The following is a 20,031-nucleotide window of genomic DNA, read 5'->3' on the forward strand; positions in this document are numbered from 1 at the left end:
ATTTTTTTTTTTACTGCTTATTATTTTGTTATGAATTATTATAATTGGAAGGAAAAAATATAAGATATTCACCAACAAGTCGAATTTACTTCTAAGCCTATTTCCATTCTATTTTGGTAGGATGTTTTTTAATATTTCTTTGATATTTAAATTTTATAGTTTATTTTTTTTAATTGTAATTTTAATATAAATTCATTATTATAAATTCTTTCCTTCTTGAAAATATCCAGGGCAGAGTCCAATTAATTGAGTAAAGAAACTCTTAGGAGTGCCGCTTAGAAGAAAAATCTTATATTAAATTGGGTCTAAAGAAAGCAGATTTACCAATTGCAACCACTTTCTCTTCCTCGTCGCCTTTGTCTCCGACTGTCAATCTTCCATGGCTCCTGCCGCTGCCAACCGTTGGCTGAGGCCTGAGGTCTCTTTCTACCTCCCGTCCTCGTTACTCGTGATTGCTATAGATCTGCGAGCAGCTGTCTTCACGTTTTGATTATCTTTTTCTTTTCTCAATCTTCGTTTTACGGATCTAATCTTATCAATATTTCAACTTCATCGCTTGATGTTCGAGAAATCGGCTATATTTCCTTGCTGATCTGAGTTTCAGTGACTTACGAATATAGGTTTATCCGCTCTTTGCTGCGGTTGGGGCTGCCGTGGGGATCTGCGGCTTCCAGCTTATTCGAAACATTTGCATCAATCCTGAAGTGAGGTATATATTGGCCTTCGATCTAAGACAATCTCTCTTTTTTCTTTTTTTTTTGCATGTTTTTTTTTATTCCGCTATCGGAGTGTATTCTGTTAGCGAGGTTCTTTGTTTTAACAAGTTAATGCCGCAGTTGGATTCCATGTGGAAAGCTTGGTATGGTTTAGATGTGATCATTTAATAGCTATATATTGAAGGGAAAAAAATAGAGGATGTCTATCATCTTTAATGCTTGACATAGTTAACGAGAATTCCATCAGCTTAAAGTATCAATGAATTTTTTCATGGTAATGCTCAGATCTATACAGTAATGTCAGCCTAAATGCAATTTTATAACACTTATTTTTGAACCTCTATAATATCTTCTTTTTGCATAATGTTTTTTTAGATATTTTTTTTTTCATTTTGACTATATCTTCATTTTACCATATGATAGATTCAAAATGCTTGATCTTATCACACTTTAGTGTCATTTTAGTTTCCAATAATATTGATTGATAATTCTTAATGTCACAACAACTAGAATTACATATCATGTTTAACCTTTGTTTTACTAATTCTAAGACTTTATTTTTTTAATGATTCTAATGTTATATTTATTTCATTGGATGTCTCACCGATTAAAACCATATTATTTGTGAAAAGCTTACGCCAATGCTTCTTAGGCCTCGTTTGATAAGGCTTTTTTTCTCCGTTTTCGTTTGAATACGTCGAAATCAATTAGTATTTATTGTTTGGAATCAAAGCTTAACAATAATTCCTTTTTAATAAACATCGTTTTTTCGGCGGTTACAAAATTCTTTTTGTATCTGCTTCTTCGGTCACAAAACGGAGTTTCAGAAGCGAATTACTGATTTAAAATTACTTTCAAGTATTAAATAATAAAATCTCAAAAGCAGAACTCCTAAACAAACAATTTAAAATTACTTTCAAGTATTAATAAGCACTTTTAAAAATATTAGTCAAACATATCTCATTATTGAAACTCCATTTTATTGAACGGCTTTTTCTCAACCTCCTTTTCTAAAACTCCTTTTTATGTAAGCATAAACCGAATCAAACGAAGCCTTACTTTGAATATACTTTGTAGTTGTCTCTATTGTTAATACAAAAAGATTTGAACTCAATATTAATATATTATGTTATCTCATTGTTCTTGAAAATTTTTTGATCAGTCCATGACTATTTATAATATCAGCTGATGCTCTATCATAAATATCTTGAATTATGTTAACATACCTTTGGTACATACTTTTTACCTTATTGCACACTAACTAAATATCATAATACTTGATCATATATCTTCTCAGTATTAATAAAAATACATAAGTATCATTTATTTACTCTATATACTTTTTCATTAATTCTATTAGCACAAAAATCATTTTCATAATAGATCACTCTAACATGAAATCAAATTATTTTTCCAAAATTGGCATAATTTTTGCGTCTATGTTCAATTATTATCTATCATGGATTCATTATATGACTTATAAATTTCATTCATCTATAATTAGAGCAATCTTGAACATTTTCTTACTACTTCAATAGTACTATTAAAATATTGATTATCTAATAAATTTTCACTATGTTATTTTTCAAAAGTCTATTAAAAATCTATGGTAATTAGATCATTGTTGTATTTTCCTTAACTTTTCAAATCTTAGTAGGTTTCTATTGGAATGTAAAAATTGCATTTATGCATATTCTTTAGAACTAATTTCACTTCATTTTATAGATAAAAGTATAATGTACCTTATTATATTATTCATTGTGCTCTTCCAAATGATTTATTTAATAAAACTCTCATTTATTAAAATTTCAAAATAACATTTTCTTCTTTTATTGATATCTTATTTTAAACCGATATTCTATTATCATCACTACTAATGCTTCTTATTTGATCCAATTTTTCTAGAACATTTATCTCTTATCTTAGTTATTTTATATATCTCATTTCCTCCTTTCCACTAAACCTATTATAGAGATCATCAAAAGGTGTACTCTCTAAGTCATTGCATATAAAAATTCATTTAATTTTTTTTTCCTTATGTTTACTTGCATCATAAAGTTAATGTAATGTATGAAAATAATGATGAGTGGTTGTTTGTTTACAAATGAGATTAGAGTATGTTTGATATTCCCACATAAAATTGAACCTTGATTAGTTTAAGTCATTCAAGCAAAGTCATCATGATTTGTTTAGGAATTTCTAGTATGCGATTAGGCTTTAATAGAATATTGGTCCTTTTAAACATAGTCATTTAATTATAATAAGATTTTTGTCAATTCTTGCATTGATCTTAATGAAGCCTAATATTATCTCCTCCAATCTTGGAATGTTTGAGCTATATCAACCCATCAAATTTAGATTATCATCGACCTAATATTTAGCCTAAGATTAGGCCATTTGATTCATACCATTAATAACATGCACTTCAGGTGCCTTTATTGGCTTTCAATAGATATCATCTAAAGGTCTAATTTTATACTTGATATTTGATGATGAAATTGTTGGACTAGGCACATTAGATTTGATAGTGGATCGAATAACCAGTGGTGGAGCCATAAATTTCTTATAGTGAGGCCCATCTTAAGTTTTTAAAAACTTCCCTCAACTTTTTTCATTCAAGATTAGGATTAGCATTGACATTTTTATTTTTTTAGTTGAATTTATTATTAAAAAATAAAATATTAAATATTAGATAAAAATACTTACAATTTATAGCGTCAGATCTTTATTTTGAAAGAGTTGAATAATAACTTCATTATCAATATAATACATTATTTATTTCTTAATATAAGTGGCTAAATTATCATCCATCTACTGATTTCCAATTTTGTTTTGTAGTCAATTTTTTTATGATAGTCATTATAGAAAATGCTCTTTCAACTCCTGTTATTGTAATGAGTAGTATTAATGTCAATTTTAATAGTCTAAAAATAAGGGGATATAAAGTATCATGTCTACTCTGAATTATTTTCTCGGCATGATTTCAAATATCTTTTAAAAATGAAAATTATGCATCATACCGTATATTTATAGCGTAAGTTTTCAATTGATTATTAAGGATCATTAACTCTAAATGAGCTAAATCAAATAGATATATGTGTGATATTCTAACTAATTTTTCTTTGTTGAATGCATAAAATGAATTATATGAATCCAATCAAAACTCACAAAAGTAATTTAGTGTTTGCCTCCATAAAATGATTATTCAACTCTTAAAGTTATATATTAATGTTTGTGTAGAATATATCTCAAGTCGACAATGATGCATATTGGTCATTTTTTATCTCTATGTCGAGGGCGTTCATGAGCAACCTATTTATCTTTTAAATTTAGAGTAAATTTTTTTGTTGATCACAAAATAAAATTACTTTACTAATGAAGTTCTCCCCATTTGTTATATTTCATATCTTGTAATCTCATTTTAGATATATGAACTAATGAAATATCATTTATAATATCTTGTTCTTTTCTTTGTGAAGCTTATAATAATTTAATAGTGATTCCTATCTTTATTATGTACTGGAAAAAAGAAAATTCAAAAGATTGTAATGATTCTAATAATGTAAAAACTTCATTTTCTGTTCAGAGCTTATGCTATCATTCAAAATAAATTATAGCACATCAATTACTAAGAAAAATATAAAGATCAATTTAACAAGTGATTCATAATAAGAATCCCATCATATTTTATGAGTACGCCTCAAAGATATTTTTTGATTTAAACCTTGTCATGTAATTAATTAACCATCTTATAAAGCACTTAAACTACTATCATTGTTTTTCTCTAAGCTGATATCGACACTTACATTAAGTACCAATGATAGTCATCACATTTGAAATTATAGTAAATTCGATTGTTTTTATCTTTTTTTCTTTGTTGAAAATTAATTTGATGAACCTGAAATTTTTTTCCATTTTTTTCTTCTTTTCAACTTATAGGTTCTTATGGCTATGAAAGAGATTTTTTTTTTAATTATCAAAATAAATTTTACCTACAAATTCAGATGAAACAAAAGAAATTGAATAGGAACGAAATAAAAAACAGAGTCAAGTGGAGATCGTGTTGTTAAAAATTTTGAAAGTAGATCTAGAAAATCTTCCATCAGATCTAAGATTACGACTATCTATTTCTAAATTTAATTCTACTATTTAAGATCAGGTTCGAAGTTCATATTTGTAAAGAGGGTCATATCATCCTCACAATCACAACTTCCTTAAAAGTAAATTTAGGCTAAATATAAACGTTTTATTTTGAGTTGGTTTGATAGATACTCTAGTTGGTTAAAGTGTAGTATACATAAAAGCATAGCATATATTTTATGTTATTATTTTTTAGAACTAAAGGAAGAGGAAAAGAAGAAGATAAGGCATTTAACAAAATTGGATTTTCAAATTGAAAAAAAAAACATGATACATTTGAACTTCATGTTGGAGGCCTTACTAATGCTCATAATAATGCACGAGGAAATTATGAGGACTTAATGAAATAGAGTCAACATATTATTTTTTCTTTATAGATGCAATTTGATCGTGCTACAATTGCATAGCGTACACGTATAAATACTTATGTTGATTGTGTGAGGTTTCTTTTAAGACAATGATTGGCTTTTCAATGACCTGATGAGTCTTCCAAATTCAAGACATAAATAATGTTGTACCAAAAAATGTTCCTAAGAATTTAAAGTTAACTGCACCTAAGATTCAAAAAGACATTATTAGAGTTGATGCGATTGCAATAACAAATTTCAAAAATAAGGAAGTTGATGATGGTTTCTTCTTCATTATGGTAGATGAATCTTGTGATATTGGAAAAAGAACAAATTACCATTGTGATACAATATGTAAATGAATAAGGTTAAATAGTTGAACGCTTTTTGGGCATTGTATATATTCCTTAGACATTAACTAGATACCTTAAAACAACAATTGAACAAGTCCTCTCAAGTTATGGTTTGTGTAATTCAAAAATTTGTGGCCAGGTTATGATGAAGCAAGCAATATAAGTGGAGCGTTTAATGTGCTTAAAACACTTTTCTTGAATGAAAATAAATCAACATATTATATTCACTGCTTCTTACACTAACTCTAGTTAGCCTTAGTAGGAGTTGCAAAAAATCGTGTTCAAATTATATTGTTATTTACTATAATTTCAAATGTGATTAATATTGTTTATTTTTCACATAAGCCTCGTGATCAGCTTAGAGAAATAATAAGAGTAGATTTTAGTTACTTTACAAGATGGTGAACTAATTATAGGACAATGTTTAAATCAAGAAATATATTTGAGGCATGATGGTGAAACACAATGGTGTTCTCATTATGAATCACTTATTAGATTGATCACGATATTTTTCTTAGAGATATGAGACTTTTGCATTATTAGAATCATTGCACTTTTGAATTTTCTTTTTATCTGTAACTGATGAAAGATATACTAGGAATTACTGTTGAACTGTCACAAGCTTTACGAAGAAAAGAATAAGATATGGTGAATAATATATATTTAGTTCAGATATCTAAAGTGAGACTATAAAATATAAGAGATAACAACTTGCAAGATTTCATTATTAAAATAACTTAATTTTGTGATCAATAAAAAATAATTACTTCAAATCTGAATGATAAATGAGTTATTTGTGGATGCCCTTGATATAGAGTTGAAAAAATAACAAATTTGTATCATTTTTGAGTTGAGATATTCGACACAGTCAGTGGTATGCAACTTCTAGAGTTAAATAATCATTTTACAGAAGCAAACACTGAATTACTTTTGTGTGTTGCTTATTTGAATTCACATAATTCATTTTATGCATTCAATAAAGACAAAATAGTTATATTGATACATCTATATCCATTTGATTTCACTTCTTTAGAGTTGTTGATTCATGATAATCAATTGGAAACTTATGGATATGCGATCTAATGCACAATTTTCTTTGTTAAAAGATATTTTAGAATATTTATTGAGAAAATAATTTAAAGCTTGAATAATACTTTATATCCTCTTGTTTTTAAGGCTATTAAAACTAGCATTAGTGTTACCTCTTGTAACAATAAAAATTGCATTTTTTTGCAATGACTGTTATAAAAATTGAATACAAAATAGAATTAATGATTAGTGGATGGATGATACTTTAGTTATTTATATTGAAAAGAAATAATGCATTATATTGATAATAAAATTATTATTCAACTCTTCTAGAATATGAAGAACAGACGTTATAAATTATAAGTGTTCATCTTATATTTAATAAATATTTTTAAAATAAGAAATCCAATTTTTTTTTAACTATCAATACTGATCCCAAGCCCAGATGATAAAAGCTGATGGAAGTTTTTAAAAAATGAAGTTGGACCTCACCATAAGAAATTTTTAGCTTTTTCATTGGATTAAATCATCCTATTTATGAATTTCCAACTTTGCATCCTCTCTAAATGGAAGTTGGTTTTTGTTATAGTAATTAGGTTTATTTTTTTTCTTCCTTAGCATACTACAAGTACCATCATCCTTCTTTTCATGGAACATTGCCCTCTTGTTATGGTGATCATAATTATTAGTGGTAATATCCTTCTATCTTAGATATGTAGCTGTTCTCTTCAAGGGATAATGTGAGGATGATCAATCCAACCATGCACTTCAAAGAAGTTCATCAGGGCATTAGATTGTTGAATGATTGAAGAGATGGTATTCATTCAAGTTTTGAAGGTTCATTTTTTATGAAAATTAACAATAGTGGTAATTATCAAATCACGCAATTTAGAATACCAAAGAGGATGTCTCTAGGGCTTTGTAAGCACAATCGGGCAATCAATCAGACACTATATGAGGGAGATTAAGACTCCATAAGCTTGATTGTTGAATTGAATTTCAAATTATAGTTCTATAAGGATGAGTTTAAATTTTTATTATAACTTCTTTGAATAAGTTTGTTTTTGAGTTTAAATTCATATTATGATAATTCTTGTGGAAATTATTATTTCCTTTGAACATTTTTCTGTTTTTTTTTTCCTTTGTCATTTATTATTATTATTATTATTATTGCCCACCCTAAAGTCCACCAAATAGGTTTTTTATGGCATAAGTAATGTTTAAACCCAAGACCTTGCAAACAACTTCTAGGGACCTTACCAGTCTAGCTGACATCCACAAATGGTTTGAAGTTACCTAGTTGGTTATTTGTCGATGAAGTTTTTATTATTTTTTGGAGTTGTTTAGAAAGTTAATTTGCCTAGTTAAAACCTGGTAATTTTGCATAAAATTTATTGGATTTGACATAAGAATTCTCTCGTTTTCTTATCTTCCTCCTCTCTGTTGCTCACTTTATCCTAGAAAACTATAATTTGGTTACTGCAACAGGTTGTCAAAAGGGGTTAGGTCCCTTTCTGTTAATTTTTTGTGCATAGTGCTACCCTGTCTACTATTGTTGGCTCTTGGGCTGCTCTTGAACTCCTCTTGAACTCTTACTACTGTACTGGAATTCTTGGTGAGCTGTTGGTTTCGCTCGGTTGTGTTGTTGCCTATTGTTCCCTTGCTATTTTCCCCGTAGAACCATTCATGTTTGCCGTCCTAGAACAGAACAAAAGCAGAAACAAGAAGAGTATTGTTGTTCTGCACAAACAGCAAACTGTAGGTTTTTTACAGTAAACCAGAGAAGAAAAACAACGAACCAATTTCTGTTTGTAGCAGAGCAAAAGCAGAAAAAAGAAGTGGTTTTGTCTACTATTGTTGGCTTATGTAATAATCTTGAGAGGTTGACTACATATAAGCTTGTACCAAAGCAACTTTGCATACAAAAGATGACAAAACCACTTCTTGTCTTGGAGTTGCATTAAAAGTTCAAAAAGAGACAAAAGTAAGGAGAATAAAAAAAAGCCAATCAATGGATAATAATGATTCTAACCAATTCTAGCTGATCAGGTGGCTAGATTCACAAAATAAATAGCCATCATGATGGAATGAATGCGAATGCAAGTAACCACTATTGTGATTAGTGGGCCAAATATTGTTCCTCCTGTGTCTTGCCGTCCATACTTGATGCAAGCATGGTTGATGAGGATGAAGATGATATGGAAATCACTTATGCAAGAAGAGTTTAGCCATTTAAAGTAGAAGTCAAAGATTCCTACATGATTGGGCAATTGATGTTGAGAAACTCGATTTATAGGTCGACTAATTGTATATTTACTTCACCTTTTAAGAGGTTTAACAAAAATGATAAGATTGCCTTCACTTGATTGAAGTTAAGCCATCATGCTTTAGCATGGTGTAATGACAATTAGGAGGTGATTCTGGGATATTCAAGTAGTGATGCAAGCAAGCTAGATGGAAGAAGTCAGATAAGGAGAACGATGGGCAAAACTATAACCAAACTCGATTCAAATAGTAGCAATCATCTATAAGCACAAAAACCGACAGAAAAAAAACGAGAAGAGAGATCAAAAGAAAAAAAAAGGAAACTTAAAAAGTCGCTATCCTCAGAACAACTGACAGAACTGTTTTCTCACATGCATCGAAATATAGGTTAAGTAAAGTACGTGCTTAGGGCTAGCAAACCGATGGTCCACCACAGCAAGAAGGTCCAAACATCCAACCAAACTCCTCTAGCAAATGCTCCCAAATCAGCCAACAAACACCTCCAAAGCTCAAGAAGAAGGATACAAATGGAGTGGAACTTGCGTAGAGAAGAAAGACGTAAGAAGCCCAGACGAAATAGAGGAGAAGGAGTGGACAAAGCTCTCAAGCTTTTCCAAGAAGAAGAGAAAACCCTCGGGTTTTTTAGAGACTAAGCTCAACAATTTTCAACAACCTTTGCCTTCAAAAATCATCTTCTATATATAGGCAAGAGAGGGAAACCAAACAACCATAGCACCTCCAACTAAACCAATTAGATTTAGGGAAATGAAAGGCCAACAACCTCTATACATTAGTCCCCATTCGGTGCAACAAAACAGAGAAGAGAGACCACGGGAACCAAGCAGACAGCCGCAGGAACCAAGCAGCTAGCCACGGGAACCAAAGGGGCAAACCACGGGAAAGTCACCCAGCACAGGAAAACGAGAAGACAAGGGGGAGGAGAAGAGGCAAGTCCACTCCAAATTGAATCCAAGAATTAATAGCATACCTTTTTGGATTGATGGGTTAGGAAGTGCAATAAATCTCCCATTTAATGAACTAAACTTCAGCTCAACATTAATGAGCTAACAACTTAGGGAATAAAGCTCAACATCAATTAACCACCACCTCCCAACATCATCTTCAGCTCAAACCGAGAACCATAAGCCAACCCGAGAACCAAGGGACCCAACAAGCTAGCAAACCAAAGGTCTACCAAAGCCCAAGCACAAACTACCATGATCATTGGATGCTTTCCCATCATTGGATAGCTAAAAAATATAAAACTAAATTAAAAACTAATGTTCAATGCTTGATAATAAAAATACAAAAATCATGATTGCATCAAATAGTTGGTTCCACGAGAGTTTATCTAATGAGGCATATCGAAGGTCAGTGGAAGAAGTGGCACGATTTGAGGCAACATCACTTTTGGAGTAAATTTGTGAAATATACAAACTTTGACGAAGTGCGCCTCATGAATTTATTTTCAAATTGCAAATAAAATACACATATTCCCAAACATCGATTTCAATTGGGACACAATATGATAGTGATGGTCATAATCCAGAAAAATTAAGAGATGAAAGAGAAGGCTTAAAAATCATTAAATGAGTGTCATTGTTATCCAAAAGAAAGAATTAAAAGAAGTTCAATAATCACCCTTTCTTATACAAAATTAATTCTAATGACCATTGTCAAATAACTGGCTAAAAAATGTGCTAGAAATTACACTCTGAACTCTTACCAAAAGAAATAGAAGAAAGATGGGAAAGAAAAAAAATTGTTATTGTAGTGATGTTGATAACATTGTGTTGAGTCTAATGGACAAGGAAAATTCATCTCTACCTCTAATGCTGAATGATATAGTTGTGTGGTCATCCTTTAATTTAGATACAGGAGAGTAGTTATTCACCTTAAGGATATCATTCAAGCTATAGGAGACTGGTGTCATCATCGATACAAGTAATTAAAAGAACCTTATATATGTGTATTTATGTGCATTTAGTTCAAAAATAAGGTTTGATAGTTTACGTCAAATCAATTGCCACCTTTTGATTTAAATTTAAGAGGTTAGATTTGATGAAGGGGTTGGAGTGGGATTCATTTTGTTGCCAATTGGAAATTGTTGACCTCATCTTCATGAGAATAGACGATGATGAAGTAGATGAGGGACACAATGATATATATAAGTTCAAGGAGTTCGACAATATCGATAGATGCTTGTTGGAAGCTGCTCATCAACAGACATTCTAGTCGGAAGCATCCCTTGTAGGAAGCTATAGCTTGGTTACTGGAAGCCGCTAGCCATTGTCCTCATTGGATAGGTATTTTTATAATTAGATAAAGGGTATTTTGGTCTCTATATTCACACTGAATTGTAAACCACGACCACGTTATTCAACAATCGAACGTGTAAAGTGTGCTAAAAAACATGGGTCATGTATACCCATGATCGCCTTCTCAAGCGTTTTAACAGGTAGTGACCATATCATGATGAGGGTAATTCCTCTTAGGAGTAGATCCCTTAAAGGACTCACCCAAGACTAGCAGAGAAACTCGCCCATGGAGAGCGACGGGCATTACTTGTCCACATCCGTCAAAGAGCAAGCCTTATGTTGGGCGACCGAGAAGTTCCTTACCAAGCAAATAGATCACCACTCATCTCAGTAGGATCCACCGCCTTCGAGCTTGCCATACTTAGGTACAGGAAAATGCCTACCCTAAAGACTTCAAACTCCATTTGACTGTCACTATTAGGCTTTGGTACTCTTTCTCTATGCAAATACCTCTGCTCGCCTTTCAAGACAAGGCGACCTCAAACTCACTACACCAGTTGCCGACCTGATCAGACGATTCACTAGCTATGGGTCCATCTCTTCTCGGAACTCGCATGTCTTGAGCTACTCGATGAAAGACAACTCTCCAGACAATAATTTCACCCTCTTGTAACCAATTAGGAGGCAACATATATCCTTGATTAGTGTGTGGCATGATATGGGTATTTTTTGTAGTTTGTACTTTTTATTTTTCTCTATATAGCCTTTCAGGAGGTGACACGTGTCCTACTAGAAATGTTATAGGTGTGATTAAATAAGAGTTTGAAGGATAATGTTGTAGAAATTAATAGAATTGAAGATAGAACTATAGTTGTAATGTTTGTTGTTGATGTTAAGATTATTAATATTATAAGTGCTTATGCTCCCTCAAGTAGGTTTGGATATGTATTCAAAATTTAAATTTTGAAATGACTTAGAATAATTAATACAAAAGATACCTCTCAAAGAAAAAGTTTTTAATGGAGGAGATTTAAATGGACATGTTGATAGAGAAGTTGATGATTTTAAAAACATTCATGACGGCTATTGGTTGGAGAGATTAATGAAGATGGTAAGACCATATTAAATTTTTCTTTTGCTTATGATTTTGTAATTACTAATATCTTATTTAAGAAAAATGATGATCATCTTATCACTTATAAGAATGAATATAGTAAAATTTAGATTGATTGTTTTCTTATAAGAAAAATAGATCGTTTAAATTGCAAAGATTGTAAAGTTATTTTGAGTGAAAATTTATGTACACAATACCGCTTATTAGTTTGGACTTTAAGATAAAGGGGCAGAAAACAAAAAAATAAAGTAAAATTTTACTCTAGGATTAGATTGAGGTATTTAAAAAATATTAGCAAAAATATTTTTGAGAGTAAAATTTTAGATCTTAAGATTTTGTCTATGCATAAGAAAACTAATTTATGTGAGAAGAATTAGCTAGTGATATTAAGAATATTGTAAAAGATGTGTTTGGAGTATCAAAGGGAAAAGCTCCTAATAATAAAATTAGTTAATGATGAAATCAAAATGTGCTGAAAAAGATAAAAAATAAGAAAACTTATTATAAAAAATTATTTTAGATATAAAAATTCTAATAATTGGGAAAGATATAAAGATGTCTGTAAGGAGTCTAAGAAAGCAATATGTAATGCAAAGATTTTAGTTTTTAATGTTTTATATAATAAATTAGATACTAAGGAGGGCGAAAGATATATCTATAAGCTAGTCAAACAAAGAGATATGAGTAGTAAGAATTTAGTTCAACTGAAGTGCATTAAGGATGAAGATCAAAAAGTGCTTTTATTAGAAGAGCATATTCAACAAAGTTGGCTGAGATATTTTGCTAAACTTTTCAATGAAGATTGTGAGAATACGATTAATTTTAGTGACTTTAGCATCCTAAATGAATATAAAGATTTTCATTTTTATCTGCTTATTAGTAAAAACAAAGTTAGAGAAGCTTTAAAGAAAATGAAGTGTGGAAAAGCTGTTGGACCTGATGATATTCTAATAGAGTTGTGGAAATACTTAGGAGATGAAATAATTTCTTTGCATACTAAACTTTTTAATATTATTTTTGAAGACAAAAGATGTCAGATGAGTGGAGAATGAGTGTGTTGTTTCTTATTTTTAAGAATAAAGATGATGCACAAGATTGTGTGAATTATAGTGAAATTAAGTTCATGTGTCATACTTTAAAATTATGGGAGAGAGTTATGGAGCATAGGTTGCGGCATGATACTAATGTTTCTCAAAATCAATTTGGATACATGTTGGTAGGTCTACTATGGAAGCTATATATTTATAGAGAGATTTGATGGGGAAGTTTAGACAAAATAAGGATGATCTACCTATGATATTTATTGATTTAGAGAAAGCATTTTATAAAGTTTCAAGAGACGTGATATGGAGAGTTCTAGAAAAGAATGATGTTGATAATAATTATATTTATGTCATTAAGGATATGTATGCATGAGCTATTACTTGTGTTCAAACACAAGGTGGTTTGACCAAGTATTTTTCTATTTCAGTTGGATTTCATCAAGGATCAACCTTAAGCCCTAATCTTTTTGCTTTAGTCATGGATGTTCTCACTAGACATTTGCAAGTGGTTACACCCTGGTGTATTCTTTTTGTTGATGATATTCTTCTTGTTGATAAGACTAGAGAGGGAGTTGAAGGTAAATTTGAATTATGGAGGTCAACCTTAGAGTATAAAGGTTTTCATTTGAGTAGATCTAAAACTGAATATATAGAGTGTAATTTTAGTAGTAATAGATCTAATGGGGGGATTGTGACTTTGGACAATCGAGTCATTAGTAAGAGTAAACATTTTAGATATTGTGGGTCTATTATTCAGAGTGATCTTGAAATAGATGACGATATTATTAGTAGAATTCAAGTTGGATGGTTGAAGCTTGAGGAATGCATTGGGCTTATTGTGTGATAAAAAAGTTACCCTCAAACTAAAGGGAAAATTCTATAAGATGGTGGTGAAACCTACAATGTTTTATGGTGCAGAATGTTGGCCATTAAAAGAGAGGAATAATATTAAGTATTGCAGAGATGAGGATGCTCAGGTGGATGAGTGGCTTTACTCTTAGAGACATGATACAAAATGAGCATATACGTGAAAAGGTTGGAGTGGCTCCAGTGGAAGATAAGATTAGAGAGTCACCTTAGATAGTTTGGTCATATTAAACGGCGGCCTTCCGATGACCCGGTTAGGAAAGTAGATGTATTAGATTTGGCTTATGTTAAGAAAGGTGGAGGTAGACCTAAAAAGACTTTGTTAGAAAATATTAGAAATGACCTTTTTTTAATAGATTTAAATGAGATTTGACTCTTAGCATGATACAATGGAGAAAAATAATTTACGTAACTGACCTCATGTAGTGGGGTAAAGGCTTGATGTTGTTGATGTTGTTGTTGTTGTTGTTTTGTATAACCTTTCCAGAGTGGCTCCAGAGGCAAGCGAGTAAACCACCTCATGATCTACTCGAGTGTCGTGAAAAAGAGGCGACACTTAAGGGTATCGTTTATGGCTAGCAGAGAGGTCATAGACTCGAAAGTTGCCACATGGTCTGTGGGATCAGTTTTGCCTTTGTATGAATGCCATCATCAGACTTTGGCTAGCCAACCACCATCATCGGACCTTGGCCACCCAATAGCCTCAATCAGGCTATTATCTTTCCACCATCATCAAACCTTTGCTAGCTGACCATCACCGTAATACCTTTGTCAGCCGACCACCGTTGTTAGGTCATTAATGTCATTGGACCTTCATTGTTGAACCTTCGTCGTCGAACCACCAGTTGACCATTGTTACCCGGTGTTTGTCAGCTTATTGCTGCCATCAAACCTTTGTCGCCCAACCATCACTATCGAAACTTCGTCGATTGGTCGCCGTCATTGCACCATCCAATCATCATCGTTAGACTTTTGATGTCCGACCACCACCATTGGACCTTCACCATCGTCAGATCTTCGCTGCCCAACCATCATTGTCAGACTGCTATTGTCTGATCACTATTGTTGAGCAATCGTCATCCAACCAATACTATCAGGCTGTTGTTACTCTGCCACATACATAAAAAATAAACTCTTACCACATTTTCTGCAAATTCTTAAACTCTTTAGTGTTGTCATCTCCAAGTTAAGGGATAGGTAAATATTTGCAACTAACAAACATGGTGAAATCATTACAGCTGAGCTAGGCCTCATAATTTTTTCTCTTTCTAGGTTTTTCATGTAAAAAATTTGATGTCACCCGTCCTCTATTCATTTTTCTATTTGTGTGTTGGATATTTGTACGTAATTTAGATACAAAAATTCTCTTATTTTACTGATGCAAATTTTCTAGTTCGCAGCAGTAGTATAAAGTTTTGATAGTTGAAAAAAATAAATGCGCCAAAATGAACAGTTTATGATAATTTTAGCAGGCTTGTTATGTTGTGATTGTAATTGACACTAAGAAATTCTATGATTTTGAATCTACAAAACTTCTAGCAATTTTTTTATTTGGGTTGCTGATATTGCAGTAACTTTAGCTTATTCGTTGATATTCTTTTTCTTGTCTTGAACTTGTGGTTATGGTTTCTTATTCGGTTGTGGTGACAATTTTATATGATATTACAATTCTGCCTGATTGCATGAGTTAGTTATACACAGTCGTACATTATAACTAACACCTCTTCGTAGTCTATACACAGGCTTCTGAAACCTCTTTACCTTGTGTATTAGGCCACTACTAGATTATTTTTGTTGAGAATAATATCTAACACATGGTGATGAATTTGGACTGGACTCTTTGAAGGGAAAATTTTCTATCTTCAGAAATTCTTAATCCCTATATTGCAGCTTGGGCTAGATTTTTGTAAAGCCAAATTAGATTGATCATAAGTAATTTTATTCAGAGGCTGATGTGAAAAGTCTTAGACTCCGTTTGGGACAGCTTTAGACAATTGCTTTTTGTCTTCTTTTAAGAAATTTTTTAACTAAAATGTAACTTTAGAAAGCAATTGGAAAGCCGTCCCTCTTGTTACTTTTTAATACAAAAATTTTTTGTACTAGAATTCTGTTTTAGAAAACAGTAAAAATGTTATTCCAAATAAAACTTTCGCATCTAAAAACCTGTGACATTTTTATAACAAAGTTGTTGGATGCTAACAGGGTTAACAAGGCAAGCAGGGTTGCAGGAGTGCTGGAGAACTTTTCAGAAGGGGAGAAATACGCTGAACATTCTCTCAGAAAATTTGTCCGTGGAAGATCTCCAGAAATCATGCCAAGTCTTAACAGCTTCTTCTCGAATCCAAGTAATTAAAGGTTTGTTGCTTCAGGAAAAGATGATCCTGAATGTATTTCTGCTATGTTTGCTTTGGATTGTGATATCAATACTTGTAATAATGTCCTCAACGTTTGAAACGCAACTGTTATGATCGTTGTAAGTGCCTATTGAGGTTGTTTGAGTGTTTGAAGGCTTAAATTGAACCAATATTTGTTTCTGGTTTATTCTGTTCTAGCTTTGATAATGAGCTTTGGTTGCTACCTGAAATGAGAAAGGAAGCTTAGCAGATCGTGATGGTTTTTAACTTTAAAAACAATTGATGGGATGATTAATATGTTGCCTCTGATTCTTTATTTGTTTTAGCTCTGGATTGAGAGAAGTGAAAGAGAGATTAAGATTTCGCTTGAATGATTTTTTGACTATTTTTTAAAGTAATTTTTTATTACAAAATTTTTTTGTTTATTATACTAAAATATTATTTTAGAATACAGCAAGAAAGTCATTTGTGTCATTACAAATGAAGATTAAAGTTTTGTTTGGAAATATTTTCTTACTGGTTTTTAGAATAATTTTTAATATAATTTTTTGAATTAAAAAATATTTAAAAACTAATAAGAAAGTTATCTCAAATAAAACATAATTTTTTCAGCCATTCATTTTTTTAATTGAAAAAAAAAAAAACAAATTGAGTTTTTCTTTATTATAGAGATAACTTCGTTTATACTGATGCGAATTATAAAGATCTGATTTTGTTTTATTTTTCATTAGAATTGGGTAAAACATTGGCAAAAAGATGATTATTTCATCTTTGTTACAGCAAAATTGTTAAGTTAAACGTAGGCATATTTGACCAATTACATCAAGCCAAGCATATTCTTAATGGTTAAATAAAGTACAAGAGACATCCCTTGCTGCTGCAAGATTGTTGCATTGCTCCTTATGACTAGTTTAAAATGCAAGTAAATATATCAATACCAGATGAGCAAGAGTAAATGAGTGAAGATATTCTAATTTTATTTAAATTAGATCTTACTAAGGTTGTGACTCAGTTAAAAAATTTATAGGCCCAAATTCAGCTCGACCAACTTACAAGCTTGAGCTAGAGTATACGCTTAACCAATTTACATATCAATCGAGTAGCTCAACCAGCTTACAAGCTCAAGCTAGAGTAAAAGCTCAAGTTCGAACTCGTTGCTCAATAAACTCGACTCATGAGCTCATTAATAAATCAAACTAAAGCTAAAGCAGGCTTAACTCACATAAACCCCTAACTAGAGCAAGCAAAGCCATATAGAATATAAAATTAAATTAAATGAGCACAAAAACATATTAAGAAGACACATATAAACCAGCTGTTAACATGTTCTGCAATTGAATTCTCTCCAAAAACATCTTAAGAATGGAAGAGCTACCTTTACCTTTCAAACTGAATAAAAGTGCAGATGTCAAAAGTTCTTGCTAGACTTAGGTTTAATTTGGAATGGCTTTCTTACGGCTTTTTAAACTAGCTTTCTAGTACAACAATTAAAATTTTTATACTAAAAAGTTGCTTAAAGACGCAATAAGAAAGCCGTCCCACACGAAGCCTTACTGAATTTGATCATTCAGGCTTTCCATGCAACGAAGCCCTGCCATTCATCATCTGTTACTAGACAAAATTCTCTGAAATCTACAATTGTACATCTAAACATAATAATATCTAATAGCCGATATCATTTTACAGTAAACTGCTGTGTTTTTCATTTTGTAGTTTCCTTTCCAGACCAATATTTATCCCCTTCAGAATTTGTTTTTTTCTGATAACTATATTCATCAATTGCCTTATATAAAGTAAGCAGAATTACCAATTCAAATGACCTCAACCAGAATGCAAATCTATACAATAAATATGCTTCTCCATCTACATGAATCAAAGCTGTTTTTTTTTACTAAAAAACTGTTAAAAAAAGAAATAAGAAAGTCGTCCCAAACGAAACCTTAATCTAACACGAGAAAAATGACCTCAACCAAGAATGCAAATCTATACAATAAATATGCTTCTCCATCTACATGAATCAAAGCTGTTTTTTTTTACTAAAAAACTGTTAAAAAAAGAAATAAGAAAGTCGTCCCAAACGAAACCTTAATCTAACACGAGAAAATTGATTATCAGATCAAAATAGATAGGGTTACCCACAACAAACCAAACAAAATTAGGGCACAACAAACAAACCAAAAAGGTAGGCTGGCACCATTCTGGACTTGTTTGGAATGGTAACAAAATAAATTTCCTGTACATACTTTGGAGAAAATGAATATACACAGAATTTCCAGCATGTACACTCGCATCAACCCAATAGTACTCTCCTTTACAGATCCATGATCCATCTTCTAAAGCAATATTTTTCTACTCTATTTGTAATAGAGCAGAAGTGGAAATTAAATTTAAATCTGATTCAAATTTTGCTTTGGAGCAAATAAATAATAATATTTACAGCAATCCTTTTAGCCAATTTTTACGAAGAGGAACAAAATGATAATTTATATGTTAGAAAGATTTTTTAAGTGATTTAGATATTAAGGTATTATATAAGTAAAGTTCTAACATAATTACACCTTCCATTCTTGTTTCAATAGGACATTTCCCAGTCAATGTGCAAAAAGGATAGTCTTCTATCATTCTTTAAAGCTTAGTTTAAACTTTAAGCTTATCTTAAAAAAATTCTTGAACCGAAGCAATAACCTAATAATTCTCCATCTTAATAAAAAACATATGGTAATATGTTTTAGATTTCCCATGTAACTTTTCTGAGTTTCTCCAAGCCAAAATTTCTAGAACAACTACATAACAAAAACAAACCATTACCCTACTACACGGGGACAGTACATGAATCTTTTTTCTCCATTGTGTTACATTAATAGTCAAATTCTTATTTAAATCTAATAAAAAAGTCAATTTTAATACTTTCTAACCAAACTTTTTAGGTCTACCTCTATCTTTCTTAACATAGATCAGATCTAATACATCTACACTCTCCTAACAAAGTTATCGAAAGGTCAACGTTTCATGTGACCAAACCATGTCTAATCTTATCTTTTCCATTGGATCTACTTAAACCTTCTCACGTACATACTCATTTTGTATTCTCTCTAAGTGTAAAGCCACTCATAGCATCCTCATCTCCGCAACACTTAATTTCATGCTTCTCTTTTAATAGTCAACATTCTGAACCATAAAATACTATACGTCTCACCACAATCCTAAAAAATTTCCCTAAAGTTTGAGGGGTACGTTTCTACCACAGAACATGCCCAATGCATTCCTCCACTTCAACCATTCAACTAATAATATTCACATCTATTTCACCATCACTTTGAACAATAAACTTGAGATATCTAAACTGTGTACTCTTTTTAATGACTTAATCAACCAATGTCGCAATCCCATCATTAGATATATTATTACTAAAATTACACTCCATGTATTCAATTTTAGATGTACATAAACGAAAACATTTAGACTTTAAGGTTGTCCTCCATATTTCAAGTTTTTCATTAACTCCCTCTCTATAGTCTTATCAACAAGAAGAATATCATTAGCAA

The 20,031-nt window shown here is 31.3% G+C and overlaps 1 protein-coding gene across 1 annotated transcript; it reads left to right on the forward strand.

The window, feature by feature from the left end:
- The first annotated feature begins 257 nt into the window (after window positions 1-257).
- LOC110108930 lies at window positions 258-16,712 on the forward strand. The gene is made up of 3 exons (XM_020839787.2): window positions 258-418; window positions 621-709; window positions 16,335-16,712. The coding sequence occupies exons 1-3, from the start codon at window positions 380-382 to the stop codon at window positions 16,483-16,485; spliced, it is 279 nt and encodes a 92-aa protein (XP_020695446.1). The 5' UTR covers window positions 258-379; the 3' UTR covers window positions 16,486-16,712.
- The last annotated feature ends 3,319 nt before the right edge of the window (window positions 16,713-20,031 follow it).

Source organism: Dendrobium catenatum, unplaced genomic scaffold (assembly GCF_001605985.2).
Source record: "Dendrobium catenatum unplaced genomic scaffold, ASM160598v2 original_scaffold_71536, whole genome shotgun sequence".
NCBI classification, from domain to species: Eukaryota; Viridiplantae; Streptophyta; class Magnoliopsida; order Asparagales; family Orchidaceae; genus Dendrobium; species Dendrobium catenatum.

Excerpts from the sequence above, each read along its gene's own strand:
- LOC110108930 (XM_020839787.2), top strand. The coding sequence starts at position 380 with ATGGCTCCTGCCGCTGCCAACCGTTGGCTGAGGCCTGAG. Across the intron at positions 419-620 it reads ACCGTTGGCTGAGGCCTGAG|GTTTATCCGCTCTTTGCTGC; the intron begins GTCTCTTTCTAC and ends TTACGAATATAG. Across the intron at positions 710-16,334 it reads TGCATCAATCCTGAAGTGAG|GGTTAACAAGGCAAGCAGGG; the intron begins GTATATATTGGC and ends GGATGCTAACAG.